This window comes from Eptesicus fuscus, chromosome 2 (genome assembly GCF_027574615.1).
Source record: "Eptesicus fuscus isolate TK198812 chromosome 2, DD_ASM_mEF_20220401, whole genome shotgun sequence".
In the NCBI taxonomy this organism is placed as follows: domain Eukaryota; kingdom Metazoa; phylum Chordata; class Mammalia; order Chiroptera; family Vespertilionidae; genus Eptesicus; species Eptesicus fuscus.
This window is the reverse complement of record NC_072474.1, coordinates 48,204,528-48,223,387: the sequence shown is the minus strand read 5'-3', so window position 1 is coordinate 48,223,387 and position 18,860 is coordinate 48,204,528. Positions and strand designations below refer to the sequence as shown.

General features: G+C 38.1%; 1 protein-coding gene across 1 annotated transcript in view; it reads right to left on the bottom strand.

Annotated features, from left to right (window-relative positions):
• Positions 1–18,860, bottom strand: part of PPP3CA (protein phosphatase 3 catalytic subunit alpha) — a 332,219-nt gene that overhangs the window by 166,272 nt on the left and 147,087 nt on the right. The window contains exon 2 of the mRNA XM_008156649.3: positions 837–1,037. Within this exon, the coding sequence (XP_008154871.1) occupies positions 837–1,037 (201 nt within the window). The remainder of the gene's footprint in view (positions 1–836; positions 1,038–18,860) is intronic.

The window sequence follows — 18,860 nt, the reverse complement described above, 5'->3', positions numbered from 1 at the left end:
TGTTTCATAGCTTCTCTAAAAATGAAAACTTGCAAGTTTACTAACTCAACAAAACGTAGATTAAAAGCTCTAATATTTGATCCTCTATATCCGTACAAATTTTTTTTTACAAGATTTAATTATTGTGGTCTAAGAGAAGTTACAATTAGGCAAAATATGTTTCTGCCCATTAGAAGTAACAGAACAAAAACACTCACAAATTAAAGACCCATCTTCTAGGCACACAATGCTATAGAGAGGAGAGGCATTTGGCCTTCTGTCTCAACTTCAGGGGTTCTCTAACTCTAATGTGCATCAGAGTCGCTGAAAAGACTTGATAGAACACATGGCTGGGCCTCACCCAGGAGAATCTGACTCACTGGTTCTGGGGTGGGCCTGAAAGTTTACATTTTAACAAGTTTCCAGGTGATGGTGATGATAATGATGATGATGATGATGATGATGATGTGAGTCTCAGGATGACACTTTGAGAGCCACTGCTTTAACTCAGTCACTTACTCAACCACTGTGGAACCCTCAATATGATATGTCTAATCATTCTAGATGAATATCCTGTGTGTTAGGTCCGTTAGCTTTACTGACAAATATAACCATTTCTTAATTAAAGTATTACTTTGGAATATCTTCATCACCTCTAAGTTGCACACCATTTTTTGAAGCATCACAAAATTATAGATATTTAATACATTAAAATAAAAATATTTTATATATATATCATATCTTTACTGGTATTTCTTAGATAACTGTGCTATTTGAAGACTCACTGGACTTCTGATTTGATGTTAAAAACAACAAAGTATGGATATAAGTGAGCAGACTCCATCCTCAGGTCTTACCTGTGACTGGTGCATCGATATCCAGCAAATTTTTTTCCTGTCGAAGAATGGAAGCCCCCTCTGTTATTATTCTCAATGCAACACTCTCTTCCAGCCGGCCCTCCTTCATGAGATGTGCCTTTAAGATATCCACACGAGGTTTCCCATCGTTATCAAACACTTCCTTTGCTGTAAGCCGGTGACTTGGAGGAAATGGGACAGCTGAAAGAGAAAAAGTCAGAATCCTACATTAGCCAAAACTCAACAACAAACGATTCAGGAATAACCACCAGATATCTATACTAATCACTAACCACCTATTTGAGTATTTTAAAAGTTCCCACATTAAAATGATCAAGGGCTCTCAAGAATTAAAGACTTCCTTTGATTCCAGATGTAATATGATTACTTGAAAGGAAGTTGGCCGTAATTTCTTGCATCTTGAAGATGCTGATTGATTTAATAAGAAAACGGGATATGTGCTTTAATTAGGCAAACATCAATTCAGCAAAAGAAAATCTTTCCTACAGATCCAACCATAACCAACTTGAGTGAAAAAAGCAGGCTCCTCCACTGGGATTGGAAAAATGGGAAAAGTTCTGGAGACTAGATCGCACCTTCACCTAGAGTCACATCTCTGAGTAAATGTATGGACTCACTGTTTAAGGGGAGAACAGGAATCTGAGAGCAAAAAGGCAAAAATGCACAGAACCAGAATTTGTGTATGTATGTACTGAAGGAACATCTTGAACAGTAAGAGGACAATATGATGTCGGGAAGGAGACACAGGTATTTAGGAATATAGTACAATGACACACCTCTTACTGTGCAGACCTACACCCATTCATTCTCTCTCCCACCCATTCATTCTCTCTCCCACACCCTCAAGCCTTCTTAACAGTAAGAAGCTCTCCTACAACTACTGTCATTCTTCACATCGGTGAATACATCCATTTCTCCACTCATTCAGCTGGAGGATGTTCAATAAACAACTACAATGAACCACGACGGGACTCCCAGGCCCATGGGCAGAGGTGGTATCATGAATGTTAAATTTCTGGTAAATGGTCAATACGCTCCTTCAGGAAGGGAAATTCATTATTTCTCTATTTCACATGAGGGTTCATTTTTGGACTACTCAAATCTATTAGAAATATCTGAAAGGTGCATAAACACAGCTTCATAAAATTTTCATCTGCCATATGCATTATGCCATATGCATTAAGAACATCCCCTTATGACAGTTCCTCTCTGCAAAGTACACCTGCTATTAAGGAATAAACCTGGCCCTCAAAGAGGCAAGAATGATGGTAGACCTAGGCCAAGAAATTCTGTGCACTCTAATAGCACAGATTAGTTACGCAAGAGAAATTAGAACTACTTAAGTGAGAAGAAAAATCAGGAAATGAACCTGTACTAATGGATGCAAGTTTGATTTTCCTAACAATCCAAGCATATCTACTTACCCTTGCTGCCCAAAACAAAGTGGCAGTGGCACACGCCATGGAACAGCATGTGGCTTTTGTGGTCAGAGACCTGGGTGCAAGCCCTGGCTCTGCTCCCTCAGCAGCTGTATGACCCTGGGCAAGTTAAACATCTTCCTATGGCTTCTGTTACCTCACCTGTAAAGTGGGGATTATATCTACCGGACAATTGTTATAGGAACTAAAGCAAATAGTAATAGTAGCCAATATTTATTGAGTGTTTATTGTATGCCAGACAATGTTGGGGTAATAAAGTCAGAACAGTAAAGCTGTGAGATGAGTAAGACCTATGTACATGTGTTTATATGGAAACTTATTGAGTCCCCATAACATTACCGTGGGAGACAAACTTGATGCTCAAAAATAGGAAGCACCTTGTCCAAGATAAGCACCTAGAGATGTATACATAGACCCACTGAGTGTAATCGCTGACGGTCGGTCTGATGCCAGTATTACTGTGTTAACAACTACTCCCCAGTGTTTCCTAGAAAGTACTTAAAACAGTACTGAAAAAAATAATGAGCAAATCACATTTTAGAATTGAAATTCTAACAAATACTGAGTGGTGCTTCTTATAAAGACCACTTTTATTTTCAAAAATAATTTCAATCACTGATAGTAGAGTAGCTTTATAATACAAAACATGATATAAAAGATAAAATGTGTAATTCCAAAGCATACTGTGAAATAAAAAAAAGTGAGAATCAGACGAAGAGAAGAAAAAAAGAGGAAGTCTGGTCATTCATCTTGAGGCATCTGGAGATTTTGTTCATCCCGTTTCTTTGTCTACCACCTTTTTCTTGCCTGACTAATACATATCTTTGTTAAGAAAACATGAAACCATTGCAATGGCCACAGTTTTTTATTTAAGTCTTCATGTACTAGCACAGTCTGAAATTAGAAAATATCTGGCGACTCCTCAAAATGTCCCAGATATAGGATAGGGGTGGAAAGGGGGAAACTTCAAAAGGACACATAGGATAAAGACAAGAGCTGATTTGTTTGTTTGTTTGTTTGTTTATTTTTTAGTGACTCACCAAGATGTGAGTTGGACACTGTGCACGTTTAGGTGACTCTGCAAAACTGTCAGGAAGAATTGTAGGAGAACCAGAGGGAAGGAGGCTGATTTACTGACAGGCATATGAAAGCAGTGGGTCTTTGCCAGGCACTCGCTGGCCTTGCTGAACTAAGTTAGGAGACCAAAGGATTAAACCTGAAATAGCCCAAGCATTTAAGAAGGTGAGAGGCCAAAGGAGAGCACTCCAGGGAGGAATCACCTTCATGAAGTAGACTCTCTCCAAGTCCCTAGACTCTCTCCAAGGCTAAGATCGCTGCAACAACAGATGCTCCACTCTGCACAGCAGATCTCTTACCTCCCGTAATGGCTTATCCTGAGGTCACTGGCTAAGGCAAAAACCACCTGCTCTGAGATACTGGAGCTGGTTCCAAGTAAACAGGAGCATGAAGGGAGAGAAAAGACCAATCAGAAGCTCCGTTTCCGAATGGATGGTAGGGGCACCGATGAGATGGGCACTTTACCAGTGAACCAGATGGAAAGGCCTGCAGGGAACCAAGATGGGCAGCAAGGATGCCAAAGATCAAATGCAGAGATGCTGTCAGCGGAGAGAAGTTTTCTGGCACAAAAAAAAGAGTGGGCTAGTATCTGTGTGTTTGTGCACCCTTCGGCTTCACAAAGAAAATACCAGTCTTACAAAGGTCACTTTCATTTGCTTTCCCTGTTCACCTGGACTCCTACATGCAGACCGGTGCCAAATATTGAGCAAAAGCTAGTTAGCCTGAAGAAACCAACATGCTTAGGAAACACTTCTTTCACTAACTTGTAAAAGCAGCTATGCTTGATACAATGAAATCGGGTTCCCATTCCCGCCTTTGCTTTGAGTATTAGCAGCTGCTTTCATTGGTACATGAGCAGGCCGGGACTCGAAGAATTAAGTTTGTGTGTGCTAGTAAAAATGCAGGAATAATTGTTGATATTTGTGCTGAAGCTTTCCAAAACCGACTTTCTGATAATTACCTATTAAGTACAGAATATGGTGTTATAATAGCCTTCTTAGCAGCATTCTAGAAACAGAAACCCTCTCAGCTCTCTCCACTTCACGATTCCCACTCAGTTTTACCACCCCCACCCCTCAAATACAATAGCAAAGTAGCTAAAATTTGGGACCTATAAGTCCTTGACTGACTCCTAACACAAACCACCACAGAAGTCTTCAAAAGGCAAACAGTACACTTGACTAGGACTGAGTTCCCATTGTCAATGACTGTGGAAATCTGGCAGAGTCTGATTTCCAATGAACTGGATAAGATACCGCTTCTTCTTTATTTATTGTTGCCACCAGAAATCATGTACCTGATATAGAAACAGGTTACTAGTCTGGGAACCAAAATCATGTGCATCCAATATTGGCATCGATATAACAATGACTGAAGTTGTTGGCAACTATTCATTACCAGTAGAACAGCACATTTCGGGTCAGAAAGCCACATAGCCATCGCCTGAGTATGTCCAGCCCTGGGATATGGCTGACCATACCTTAGGGAGAGCCAGGGGTCTCCTCCTACAACCTGGGCTGGGTCAGTTCTAGACAAGCACTGTGTGCCTCCGTAGCCAGTGTGAGCCACTTTAGCCACTACTGAAGGGATTCCTATTGTTTGATAGGAAATATTCAAGAGCCATTGTCAACGGTGATGCCTTCACTGGAAGGAAAAGCAGGAAACCTGCTGCCTGACCGCTCCCCAGAGAGGCTGTCATTAATGCTGACAAGAGAGAACCACATAACTTAAGAGAACATTTAGCTGAGTGACTTTTTTCAAATCTTTGTTTTGTTTTCAAATGACGTTTTTTTTCTCTCAAATAAAATGACATCTGAAAACTCAAGTATATCCAAAGAGAGTAAGGACCAAAAGCAGCTTGCTTGCCTCTTTTCTCCTTTAGGATGGCTCACAAAATCTTGGGGCTTTTTGCGACGAAATTAGAAAACTCCCAATTTAGACTGACCCCTGACCTCTCTCATATTAAAGAGGAAACTGAAGCCCAGAGAGAGGATAAGTGAACTGTTCAAAGTCAAAAGCTTAGTCAGTGGCAACACCAACACTAATCTTTAGGTCTCCTGGTTTGTATTCCAGCACTTTCCCCTCTAGATCTCCTCTGGCCAATATGGAATTGACTAGACAGGTATGGCTGTTCAACACGTGAAAAATGGCTTGTCCACATTGAGATGCACTTCAAGTCTATAATAGGCACTAAATTTACAACACCTCAGACCAGGAAAAAATGTAAAATATCTCATTAAATATTTTTACATTGATTACACATTGAGATAATAAGATTTGGAATATATTGGGCTAAAGAAAATGTATTACTACAATTAACTCCAGCTATTCCTCTTTACTTTTTTAATAGAGCCACTAGAACTTTTAAATTTGCATAAATGGCTTGTATTAGATTACTGTTGGCCAGTAGTGCATGCTTCTGAACAAGTAAATGAGAACAGAGTGGATGGAAATTGTATTCTATAATCTTTTTTCTTTTCCAGCTTTGGTTCCTGTAAAACTTCAAACTATCTCAAAACTGGCTGCAGAGTGGAATTGCTTTAAAAAAGGAATGATGCCCAGGCCCATCTCCTAGAGATCCTGATTTGACTTGGCTGGGGTGGGGCCAGGGCAGTGGCACTTTTTTAAAGAAATCCAGGTATAATAATGTAAAGTCCAGATTGAGATTCGCTGACCTATACCGTAAGTAAAGGCATACAAAACACCAGGTAGTTCCAGATGTATTATAGAATTGTATACCTGAAACCTATATAATTTTATTAACCAATGTCACCCCAATAAATTCAATAAAAAATAGAAAAAAAAACACCAGGTGTTTTAACACCCCCCTGCCACCCCCCTCCGCCCGGAAACATGGTCCATGATGTCAATCAACCACAGCAAATGTAATGTCTTTGCAAGTCTAGACATGTCTATTTCATCCCTCCCTGTAATCTGAACGTGTGCAGGAACAGCTCTTGTCCCATATATCATGTGGCTACTGTCTGCACAAGGGCTGTCTAAGATCTTAGGTCAGCACATGTTAAGAGAACAGCTTAAGGATATCACATGTCAGAGGCAACTTAAAACAAATTCTGGCCTGAGGTCCATATTGACACTCCTGCTATTCCCGCCTGGACATTTGTGTATGTCTCAGACTATGACTCTAATAAACCATGTTGATTAATCAATCAACAATCAAGCACCTATTAAGCACTCATTCACTGCTAGGCAGCGAGCCTTGTGAGAAGTGAATGGCAGAGAACAAACATAAGCAGACCAGACTCTGAAGTGCTTACTATGTGGTATAATTATTAGTTTGTGCTTGAGATGGCTGGAAATGTCTTAAACTGCAAAACCAAAGAACAAAATTTAAAGAAAATGTAAGCAGTAAGAAAAACAAATGACTTTATCTACCTTAACCAGTTAACTGCCATGCGTCCAAAACAGAAACCATCCCCATTTCTTCCATCTGTGCTGGAATATTTACTAATTTAAGTTACCATAAATTTTCTTTACAAACCCAGAGATGTCACTAACAAGTCTGACTTTAAAATTGAGCGACCGGAGCAGATATGCGAGGTTTGCGGCTATGGACGCGAGGGGCATGTGGGGGAGGTCCGCAGCTTGCATCTATAGACGCTTATGGAGTACAAAGGGTTAAGGTTATGCCTAGGCTCCTAGAAACTCTTAGATGCAGTTGCAGATTTCTTTTGTCTAAAACATATAATAAATATCTAATTTTTTCAGATGGCTCCAAAAGATGAGGTTCTGTCTTTAAGGTAAATAATAATGAATAAAACATGCTAACTATAAGATACAATATCCCAGCTAAAATACACATAAGTAGCTCCCATCATCAGTCATTAAAATACGTGAAATCTGATACTATTTCTGAATGAAGAGCAAAGGGATCTGCAAAAGGAAGCACTAGTGACTTTTCACTAAATTTTATTTGGATTCAAATATTAAGCAAGTAGGTTTGACTAATATTATTTTGGGTTTAAAAAAATTCTATCAGTATGGGGCTACATGTTCATCCATTCACATAAATGTTTACATGCAAAGATATACAAATCATGTTGTGAAGGAGAGAGTTTAAAACTTAACCTCAGCTAGCCTCCAAGAAAAACTGTAGAAACTTATTAGTATCTTACTTATGCTATTCCTGTAGACACTTGTCACTTGTTTACCTGACAGTCTCTGACTTTCATTATAGATATTAATGCCTGTCAAATTAATATATCCTCGCCCATCTCAAGTGTGGCTGAATATTGATCTTGCAAACAAAAACATCTGGTCCTGCTTAAGCTAAAAATATTCTTCACATCAGGTGTATAAGTAAACTCCAATTTATTAATTAACTGGTATGGGTTTGTTGTTGTTTTTCCTACTGCTATGATGACCTCGTCCATCCTTCACAGAGACCTCTTACTACCCCCCTCTGAATAGTACCATGCAAATCCTGAGTCTTAAAATGTGTTCATTATTAGACACAGTATATGTACTGATCATTTTACTAACAAATAATACTTCATTTGGTTGTCCTGGAATTTACATGTAAATATAGCACAATGGTATTTTATGTAACATCTCAAAGGTGTTAATAAAAAGGCACTATGGTACTCAAAGCATTTATTATAATAAGTGATCTTTTTTGCTTTGGCTTACAGAATGTATATTATACACAGTACTTTTTTAACCTAAATCTGAAATGTGCTACAAGTAATTCTTTAATAAAGATCAGAAACTAACTAATTTAAAAATTACTGTTCTAACCACAAGGGATTAATAAATGATTAGTGAAAAAGAGTACCTCAATAGTACAACTAGAGATTTTTTTATTATCTACATTTCAAAATAATTAAATATGCTTATTGTTCTACAGCTGCTCCTTATTCTTTGCATATACAGCTTTTCTCATTCTCTGGCCACTATGCAATGAGTCTGAATACGCAAGGACACGGGAAAGGGTGACAGTCCACACCCCCACCATAGGAGTCTTAGGTAGTTCTATCAAAAACCTCCTTTTAAATTTTTATTCTTTGGTTGGTTCATTTAATTACTAGAAAAATTGCAAATGGGTTACATAATAAATTATGTAATAATGATTCAACAAGAAAGATTAAGAAAAGTTTAAAGTGTTTCAAAATATTTCAGCATTACTAAGAACCTCATATAAAAGCTGATTTTTTGTTGTTAAAATATAAAAGTTATATGCACGAATCCAGCGATTAACATAGGGGCCATGCCAGTTAAATTATTTTATACATGTACATGTATATGACAAAAGCAAAGTTTTATGCACTGGTTTTGATATGTGATATATGATTGACATATGATATATATGGTATATGGTATATGACATGGTATATATGATATAGGCTAAGAATTTTAGTTAAATATTAAATGTTTTAATTTAAGTTAAATTAAATACTTTAAATTTTTTAAATATATAATTGAAAATGTGTTGTTTTATAAGGGTTTACTCTATAGTGGTTTTTTAAATTAAAAAATGTATAGTCAGTCTTGGCACTGTGCTCAATGCTTAGAGCATTGGCGTGAGCACTGAAGGGTTACAAGTTCGATCCCCTCAAATATATTAGATCTCTGTACTCAATGAAGTGATTACAGCAATATTTTAAGCTAATAGTATTTATACTAATCTCTAGAACAGCAATCTTATAGTAATGTATAAAATTCTACTCACAGGGATGAATTTAAACAGAGGGCTTTCTACTTATTTATTTTTGGCCTTGAACAGTTTCTTTTTTTTTCTGAAACTATGTCACAGGAACAGATTAAAATAAAGAAGCAAACAAGAAATTTTAAGGCAAGTAGAATTTATTTCCCAAGTGACTTGGTCCCTTTGAACATGATAATTATCCCTTAGAAATGAAGAGTATCCAGGGATGCTAAAACTTTATTAACCCATGACACACTTTACTATTCAGAAAACCTCAGCTCAATGGCCTAAGATATGAAATATAAGCAAAGACTTTACCTATATTTGAGTTGCACTGTTTTATTACCAATTCTTTAATAAATAAAAACTTTAGAAATCTCTGAATTAAAAATAGCAAACCTACAACATATATGTGCCATCTTAGCCTTCAATCCTAAACTTCTAAGCTGATATGAAAAAAATCAGTCTATGCCCACACACAACTCTTTCCTTTCAAGTCCATGATTCCGCTCTCGGTGCCCATGCATGTCTGTGCCCACATGGCCGCCCACGGCCCCCTTCCCCTGTGGTTAAAACACCTACAGGCATCAGAATAACTTTCTAATAAATGAACACACTTTCTTTTCTTCAAAAGGTTTTGGTGAAATGGCAAATCTATGTCCCAAATGATATGGAATAATGTAAATCCTAAGGGGCAGTTTAAGGATGTTACTGTGTTACCACATTTGCATATAAACACTGATTGTTTTTAAAAGAATAAAAAATCTGGCAAACAGCCTAATACCTGTGTGCCACGGTACAGCAAAAGATCAAAATATTTCACCTCAGAGTCATTCTCCCAAGAGTCAAGGCAGAAGCTCAATTCCCAGAGGTTTGCATTTAATTCCTCCTGCCCTGGCTCAGTGCTCCCTACTCCCCAGAGGCTCCATAGTGAAACATCAGGTCCTCTGGGCCTCTCCATGGTTCAGTAATACTTACACTGCTTGCTCCATTCTGATAACCAGATCTGCTCTCATCCACTCTCTCTGGTCCACCCTGTCTAAGAACCATCCACTCACATGAATAATACAGAAGCATACGGGAGGTCCCAATGCTCACCACCTCAAATGTATACTGCCTGAATCATAATCTTCACGTGTCTATTTAAAAATTAGAATACTTTAGTGAATGCCATCTACAATTGTATCCTCTCAAGCTTCATTTTCACTTGTTTCCTTTAAAATGTACATCAATTTTGATTTTAAGTCAAACGTGAATGTCTTCATCTACCAAGTGGAAAATGGCTAATTTCATATAAAGTAGCAACAGACTGCACTCCCTTCCTCAATAAAGAACCACCCTGAAGAGAGATTTTTTTTTTTCTCTTATATAGGGCATATTTGTGCATAGAAGAAATTCTCAAATAACTAGGGAGAAAGATTGCTGGGATTACAACTGCAAATTTATAGGTAATGGCAAATCTCACTCTTTAAATGAACCAATCAACATCACTATTCCAAAAACATCAGCATAATTAAGTAGAATGATTAATACTCAAGTTCTACTGAGAATCCAATCCAATGCCCTGGCATTTGATAGATGTTCACGCGATGTGTTCCTGAATGAGTTAGAAAATAAACTTTTTTTTTTCTCCTCATTCACTCGAAATTTGATTAAAATTTCTGTGGCACTAGAAATAGTTTAAGAAGATAGAATTTTTAAAGAATGGCCTTGTTCAGATCTAAAAGTATGTAATTATAAAAAGGATAGTCAATAGCCAAAATAACTCATAAACTGACACCTTCATTTAATGTCTCTTTGGCAATACGCATTACAGAAAAGAGACCATGGATGCTAGATGGCAGGGTGGGAGCTAGAGGCTCACCCCCAGGATGAAACAGAGAGACACTGTTTCCAACGGTCTAAAGTGAGCAACAGAAAACTGGAAAGGGAAGGGGGAAAAGCCACCAGAAAGGTTGGAAGTACTCAATGTTTTAATGCCATATGTGAATACAGGATCATCAATAAAATGTGTTATTTATGATGTAAAGTTGACCCAATCAAAATGAAAATAGTACTACCTTGTTAGAATAATGCTTGGGTGATTTTAGCTCATCAAGTGCTATCCCATGCAATTTCAGAAAGCAGTTCAAATATTTCCTTTCAAAATAACATTTTTCTAGTTTATAAAAATGCTGTGTATATTTATGGAATTTAGCTTCAGTAAGAAAGTGCATTTTATTAGACTAACACTTTCTCAGCATCCCTAAGTGTCAGAAGTAACTCGGGAAGGGGACAGGCCTCCTTTCACCTCCGTTTAGAACCTGCTCAATGAAATATCACCCCCACGCAGAGCAAATCCAAATCTTAGAAGTAGACACAAATGAAAAATTTATTGTGAAATGCAGCTGGCAAGAACACCTAAAAACTAGATTATTTAACTCATGCTAAGCACACTAAGAATGATAAACAGAACAACACAATTCCCATGATATATCACTTTGGGTTATGGTTCCCCAAAACATCCAAAAAGTTTCAGTTCCATAAATTTGTCATTGTCCAAGTTAAAGACACTCACTTAGGCATGATGGTGAGTCATTTAGGCAGCACTGTGAGTGTTTTCCTTAAAGTTACAAGTGCAGAGTTCACAACTGGCAGACTAGAAAGATGGCATTTCTTTATTACTACAACATTTAAAATAATTTCTTGCCACAGTTTCCCACTCAAAAAAAGAATTATGATTAAATACAGAACTACAGGTTATAAAAATGTAAGATATAGCATGTGTCAGATGAAAAATAATACACACACACACACACACACACACACAAACACACACACACACACAAATCAAATGGTGTAATAGGGCATATTACTCCAACAATGAACGTACGTGTGTGTGTGTGTGTGTGTGTGTGCGTGTGTGTGTGTGTGTGCGCGCGTGTGTGTGCGCGTGCGTGTGTTTAAGTCCCTTAATATATGATACTGCTCCACTTATTCAGAGGGCTGGTCCCCATCATCCTCACCAACCACAGCTCAATCACTCACCAGGAGGCAATAAAATATTGAACATGGGTGAGAACATTCACCACAAAATCTATATCCCCTACCCCACAGAAAAGAAATGGAGCCATTCCCAATAAACTAAAGAGAAAAGGATGGTGACCTCGCATAAGTGAGCATTTGTGTACACAGTTCCATATTTCACAACAATCTTAGGGGATATCAGGGCATATTCATGGTGTTTATGATGGTATACATTCCACATTTCATAAATGTATCTTAGTCCAAAATAACAGACAATACACTGTTAAAAAGAGGAAAAGACTATAATTTTATATCTTAAGTTCAAATGATTTAATGTTTAAAAGAGATACGGTCACTCAAATGATAATTTCACTTTCAGTGAAATGTCTCCTCCCCTAATCATAACACATAAAGGTTTATATATATAGCCAATTCCTTTTGAAATAAAATTAAAATTGTGAAAAGGTCCTCATTCCTAATAGAGTACATTCATTCATAGTCTCTCATTTGCTAATATCCTATATATTAGATGTATTCTTGAAATGATATGTAGAGTAGGATTGGAGAAAGAAAAATGTCACAAGATTCTATTCATTACATTACCACAAACAAACTAACTAAAAGCAACTTTCCTTTATAAGCCTAAAGTCTGAGAACGTAGAGAAACCTCTGAAGTTCTTTTTTTGATAATATTCTTCAAAACAAACTGGTAAAAAACATCATGATTTTTTAGAATATCTACATTTGTACCAAGAAATAACCTTTACTTTGCAATGAAGGCTTCAACAGTCCAAAGTGCAGGAAAAGTATGAGAAATTTAAAAGAAAGAAGAAAGAAAATAGTTTGTTTACCACCTGAGGAAGACAAATTTGAGTTCAGCTCACCAAATTGTCACATTAGACTGTATTTTGTTTTTAAAAAAAGCAAAATCTTAAATAGCATGTGAATTTTACTAGAAGCAATTTCCCATAGGTATTGGCAATACTTACTCCCCACATAGCCAAGGGGGACCTAATTACTACTCTCACGCCAAATGATAAACAAAATAAATGATAATCAGTCCCCAACCTCTTCCAAACTCCCTTACCTCTAGACTCTAATTACTATAAGGGTTTCTATGCACAAGAGACAAAAAAGTCTGTCCTAGAAGCAAAGGCAGAATCTTGAATTTGATTCTCCACAAGAGGCCATTTCAGTTGCATTTTGGCAACAGGCTCTCTCTCTCTCTCTCTCTCTCTCTCTCTCTCTCTCTCTCTCTCTCTCTCTCTCATCCAAATAATTTCCCCATCCTAGACACAGCTATTCAAGTAAAGAAGTGGTGTTCTTCACGAATAAACACAGGACAACATGGATCACTACAGAAACTATCTACTGGCCACAAGATCTATCACCACCTCTATATTCAGGCAACAAAGGAAGAAATTTACAGGAAATTACATGGCAATCACCTATATATATAAAAGTCTAAGTGACCAGCCAACCGGCCGACTGGCTGGCTGGTAGCTATGATGCACACTGACCACCAGGGGGCAGATGCTCCAGTGCAGGAGCGGAAACCACAGGCATGGAAATATGGAACAGACTGATGAATCTCAGAGGGAAGGGGGGAGGAAAGAGGGCTGGAAGAGATTAACCAAAGATCTTATACGCATACTAGAGGCCTGGTCCATGGATTCATGCACCTGTCAGGTTCCTCGGCCTGGCCTGCACCCCCTCGCAATCTGGGACCTCTCAGGGGATATCAAAGAGCAGGTTTTGGCCCAATTCCCACAGGCCAGGTTGAGGGACCCCACCGGTGCATGAATCCATGCACCGGGCCTCTAGTTTATTTATATACATTCATACAGTGAGGATATAAAGCTAAATCATCAAGAACTTGCCAAAATTATATTATGTAGAAGTCAATAATTAAAGGACAGGCATCTAAAGAAATACAAATATTTTTAAAAGTATGATTACTGAAAGGAAACACAAAACAAACAATAAATAAAGAAAAACTGAAGACTTTTAAGAAAATATACAATTACTAGGGAGGAAAACCAAGCTGTGGAAAGCATCAAATAAATAAAAGGGTTTGTGAAACTGTTGAAATCCTGTGGCATTGTTGTATGCTGCACAAATTTCTGGGGAGAAAGTCCACAGTTTAATAAGATTGTCAGAAGGGTCCTTGACCTAAAGAAGCTAAGATTTCTGCCCCTCAAGGCTTCCTCGCTGTTACTATGGTAACCATTCCAGTCTAGTTCCTCAACTATGCTCTTTATCTAGATTATTAAGATAATGGCCAGAGTATTTCTTCAAATCCTTAGTTATCTCCCTTTAATTCATTTTATCCCAACACCCCATGGTCTGGCCATGCCCAATTACTTAATACTCTAAGGATTCCAAGTAATTGCATACCTTTCTTCAAGCTTGTCAGAGATAAGAAGGCAGAGGCTGGCTAACAGCAGGAACTCAGCAGCGAGGTTTACATCCTGGCTTCACCAAGGGTATGATCTCCGGCAAGTAATTTAACTTCCCTATGCTACAGTTCCTGGCTCTGTAAATCCAGGATAAAATACACTAATATTTGTGAAGTGCTTGGAACATTACTGGTGTAGTAAATACCTCATCAGCAGCCACTATGATCAATGGTTACTATGGTAACCGGGAAGTACCTTGCTCACCTCCTTAAGCATGCCACCTCCTAATCATCCCTATTCAAATGTCACAACTTCGGAAATAACACAAAGCCTGCTTTCCATCTAAACTCCACATCCTGGAGTGTCCAGCGCTTAATAGAAAGTCCTTTGATTGCCAAAACACGGTTATTTTGTTGTTGTTTTCTTACTCTGTGTTTGTTTTGCATTTCTCTTTGCCTTTAAAACACAAAGCACTTGCTGCCGGTATTAATTTTCATACGTTAGTACCCATAAGATACCACACAAATCATTGAAAAGTTTTATGCTAAGTTCAAGAAATATACATAAATCTGAAATTATGTACTTAAATATCATTTAATGTAACCCCCTATTTTTCTAGTTGAAGAAACTGAGGCTCAAAGAATGAGCAGTAGTGATAATAACAATTAAAGAATAAAAGAATCACGGACATATAGCACTTCCTATATCCCAGACACCATTCTGACACCTTATATGTGTTATCGCCTTAAACCCTCACAAAAATCCTGTGATGTGGATACTATGTACCCCATTTTCCATGTGCCAGAGCTGTGGCACAAGGAAATGAAATGCCTTTACCAAGTTCACACAGCAAATAAGCAGGGGAGCAGCAGGGCTCACACCAGGCTCCCAGGCTCAACATTTGGGAGTTGTGTGTGTGTTTGTTTTTTTAAACTTTTATTGTTGAAAGTATTACATATGTTACCTTTTTCTCCCATTGACCACTTATACTTCATCCTTGCCCCCTGCCCCAGGCCTTCACCACCCTATAGATCCAGAGACATGGAAGCATCGAGAGTTGTGCTTTTAATCCTTGCTCAAGTGCCTCTAGGTAAGAGGTGACTTCTAGCGACACTGGTGTACCACAAGAATTTTCAAAACATGCAATACCTGACTGTTCCGTCAGGGGCACTGACCTCTTTTCCCATAGATAGTCAAATACAAAAAAAAAAAAAAATGACAACAGCTGCCGGGCTAGAGTGGCTCAGCTGGCTGAGTGTTGTCCTGTGCACCAGAAGGGTGCCAGTTCGACTCCTGGTCAGGGCACATACCTAGGTTGTGGGCTCTATCCCTGGTCGGGGCACACACATATAGAAGGCAACCGATCAATGTTCTCTTTCTCCTCTCTCTCTCTCCCTCTCCCCCTCTCTTTCTCTCTCACCCTTTCAGCTCTCAAAGCATGTCCTCAGGTGAGAATGAAAAAGAAAGAAAAGCCAAGTTGACCTTTTAAAAAAAAAAAAAAAGACAACAGCCAACACAACAATAGCCATCTGGTGTGAATTAATAAAAATTATCCCTATTTTTTTCAGATCAAAAAAAGTAATATAATTTTTGGTGTGCCACTGAACTTAGTAATTAGTTTATGTGTGCCATGAGATGAAGAAGGTTGAAAATTGTTGAACTAATTCAAAAATTTAAAGATAATTAAAGGCAAAGCCCAAAGTACACACCTAGTTCTCTGGAATCCCTGAAAAAATCCCTTTCCTTTAGAGTTTACTATTCCCTACCCTGATAGATACAGCAAGCATTCAAAAACATTGTCCAATGATTTACTGATACATGATTCACATCTCATCACATAATTCTATAAATGCAGTAATATTTGTCCAAATGCAGTTTGTTCCTTGAACATCTTATTTAGCTTTTCAGTTTTCTTATTTAATGGCTACCAGTTTGAAAAAGACCAAAGTATTGCAGGGAAAATTTGGTTCACGATCCAGCTTGTAAAAGGCACAAGCTTTTTGTTGTAATTTGGTTTCTGAGGGGTTGGTCCAAAGTATTTCCACATATGAGTTCTGAGCGTGAGTTCTTGCCAAAGCCCAAACGTTTACCATCAGTGACTGTCAGCCACCTCTCAGACTGGCCTGAGATTTTGTTTCAAGTTTGCCTCCCCAATCTTTACTCCTTAAAAGGCTAGTAAGTCTTCTGGTCATTGACAACTTTCAGAAATTTGAGCAGAATGAGCTCTAAATGCCACAAAGTGCCGTGGTCATGAATTCTGAAGTCCCTAATCACCTATCTTCACATTCTGACTTTAACAGTTAGTCCTTAAGAACTTGAGAAACCACAGTTCCCTCACCTGTAAACGAGATATTTACCTCTCAAGAGGCTGTTGAAAGGATAACAAGGAGACCATACTTGCAAAAGTGCTCAGTGCATTCAATACTTGGTATGAAGTATGAACTCAACTTTAAGTACGTATATTTTTATTATTTGTTGTTATTGTGCTTCAGTGAATTCCCACAGGATTTGTTTGTTTTGTATGCCAGCATTTTGTTGTATCATCTGAAAACTCTCATTTACACACTGCAATTATCTCAAAAAACCCTGAGTATTGTATGAATGTTTGTACCATATATGCAGCCTACTAGGAAGGAATTTAATCTTACCAGCTAACATTAAATATGACCCCAAGATGGATGTCTGATTGTAGCAGGATAATAAGAACCTAGGAAAATTCCTGAGTGAGTGGAATGAGGAAACTGAGACAAAGAAATTAAACAAGGCCACACAGCTTGGGCAGCTTGTAGCCAGCCTGTGAAACGCAAGACCCTGCCTTCCCCAACCAAGGACACTTGAGAGCAAATGGTTTATACCTCTTCTCTCTAACCAGAGAACACATAGCTTAAATCATCCTGGCTTGGGAAACTAGAGAACAAAGAGCCAATTAATGCCATTTGTGCCAAGCTAAACCCAAGGACAGTCGAAGTCTGGGGGACAAATAACAAAACCCCCAAAAGCATTTGGATGTTATCACTTGAAAGGGGAATACTAGGCAGAAAAGATAGCTGCTAACGCAGGAAGAGGAGAAGGAAAAAAAGGGGGAATTTATCTCACCCACTGAACAAAGAAGTCAGCAGTCTTAGGACTTGCCAAGATAAAATCGCCAGATGTTCTCATAAATTCTGTGAAAAACTGCTACAATGTAAAAGGGAGACTTTGAAATCTAGCCTATCTGGCAGGGGAACCTTGAAACCTATGGGGTGAGGGGAAGCATAAAATCCTTCAACCCCCCCCCAGGCAGGCGCTCCGACTAGCTGAGTTGCCCACTTGTGCTTTATGTCAAGTGTATTTTTAATAAATTCAGTTGCTTTGCTTCCTTAATAAGTTTGCTTGCTTTGCTTCAACGCTATTTTCTGTCATTCTTTTTAATTCTTTCTTGCAAGCATGACAAGAGCCGAGGAGGAGAGAGACACCTCCGACTGAGATGGCTCTCCAGGAACATATTGTAGAATTGTATTCATCATTATGGGCATATAAAAAATTCCTATTATCAGTATAATGGGACTTCAGTGGAAGGTTTAGAGGAGCAATTCACATAGAAGCCCAGAGACCACTGGGCATTCCAAGAACATCAGCTTTTTTTTTATCCTCCCCCCTACCCTGCCCCAGGATATGTTTATTGATTTGAGAGAGAAAGGAAGAGAAAAAGGGAGAGGGAGTGGGAGACACTGATGTGAGAGAAAAACATCAAACATCGATCAGTTGCCTCCTGCACATACCCCAACCAGAGATCCAAAACCACAACCCAGGTATGTGTCCTAACTGGGAATCGAACCTGCAACCTGTTGGGTGCACAGGACAATGCTCTAACCAACTGAAACACCCAGCAGGGCCTAAGAACATCAGACTTTATGTTTACAGAAGCATTTTAGGTTCTGGGCTAATAGACGTTTTATAAAAATACATTTTCAGAGAGAAAATAAAAGCTCTAGAATGTCTATGTTAAACAAGGTTAAATTAGCTTATTTATGTCAAATTTTCTGAGAGCTGAATATGCTATTCTATCTTAAGACTTTCTAGGAGGAAAATTAATCATGCCTCATTTACCAACCTTTTTCCCCAAAAAGTCAGTCTTCATGAGACACTATGTTTTGTGAAAGCCTACTCCAAACAAATAACCAATTCAAGTATTTTGACAGTCAGTTCACACAGATACGAATACTTAATAATAGAGGATATCAGTAAAATTGGACCAAAATTTAAATCAAAATTATAAACATGTTAGTTTTTGCTAAAGACATGGTACATTCCAAACCAAAATAAAATTTAGAAAGTGGGAAACCTGACATTCACTCATATACTTATTTACTCATACTTGCATCATACTGAACTGTGTATTGCCATACAATAAAAGTAAACATCTTTTAGTCTATAG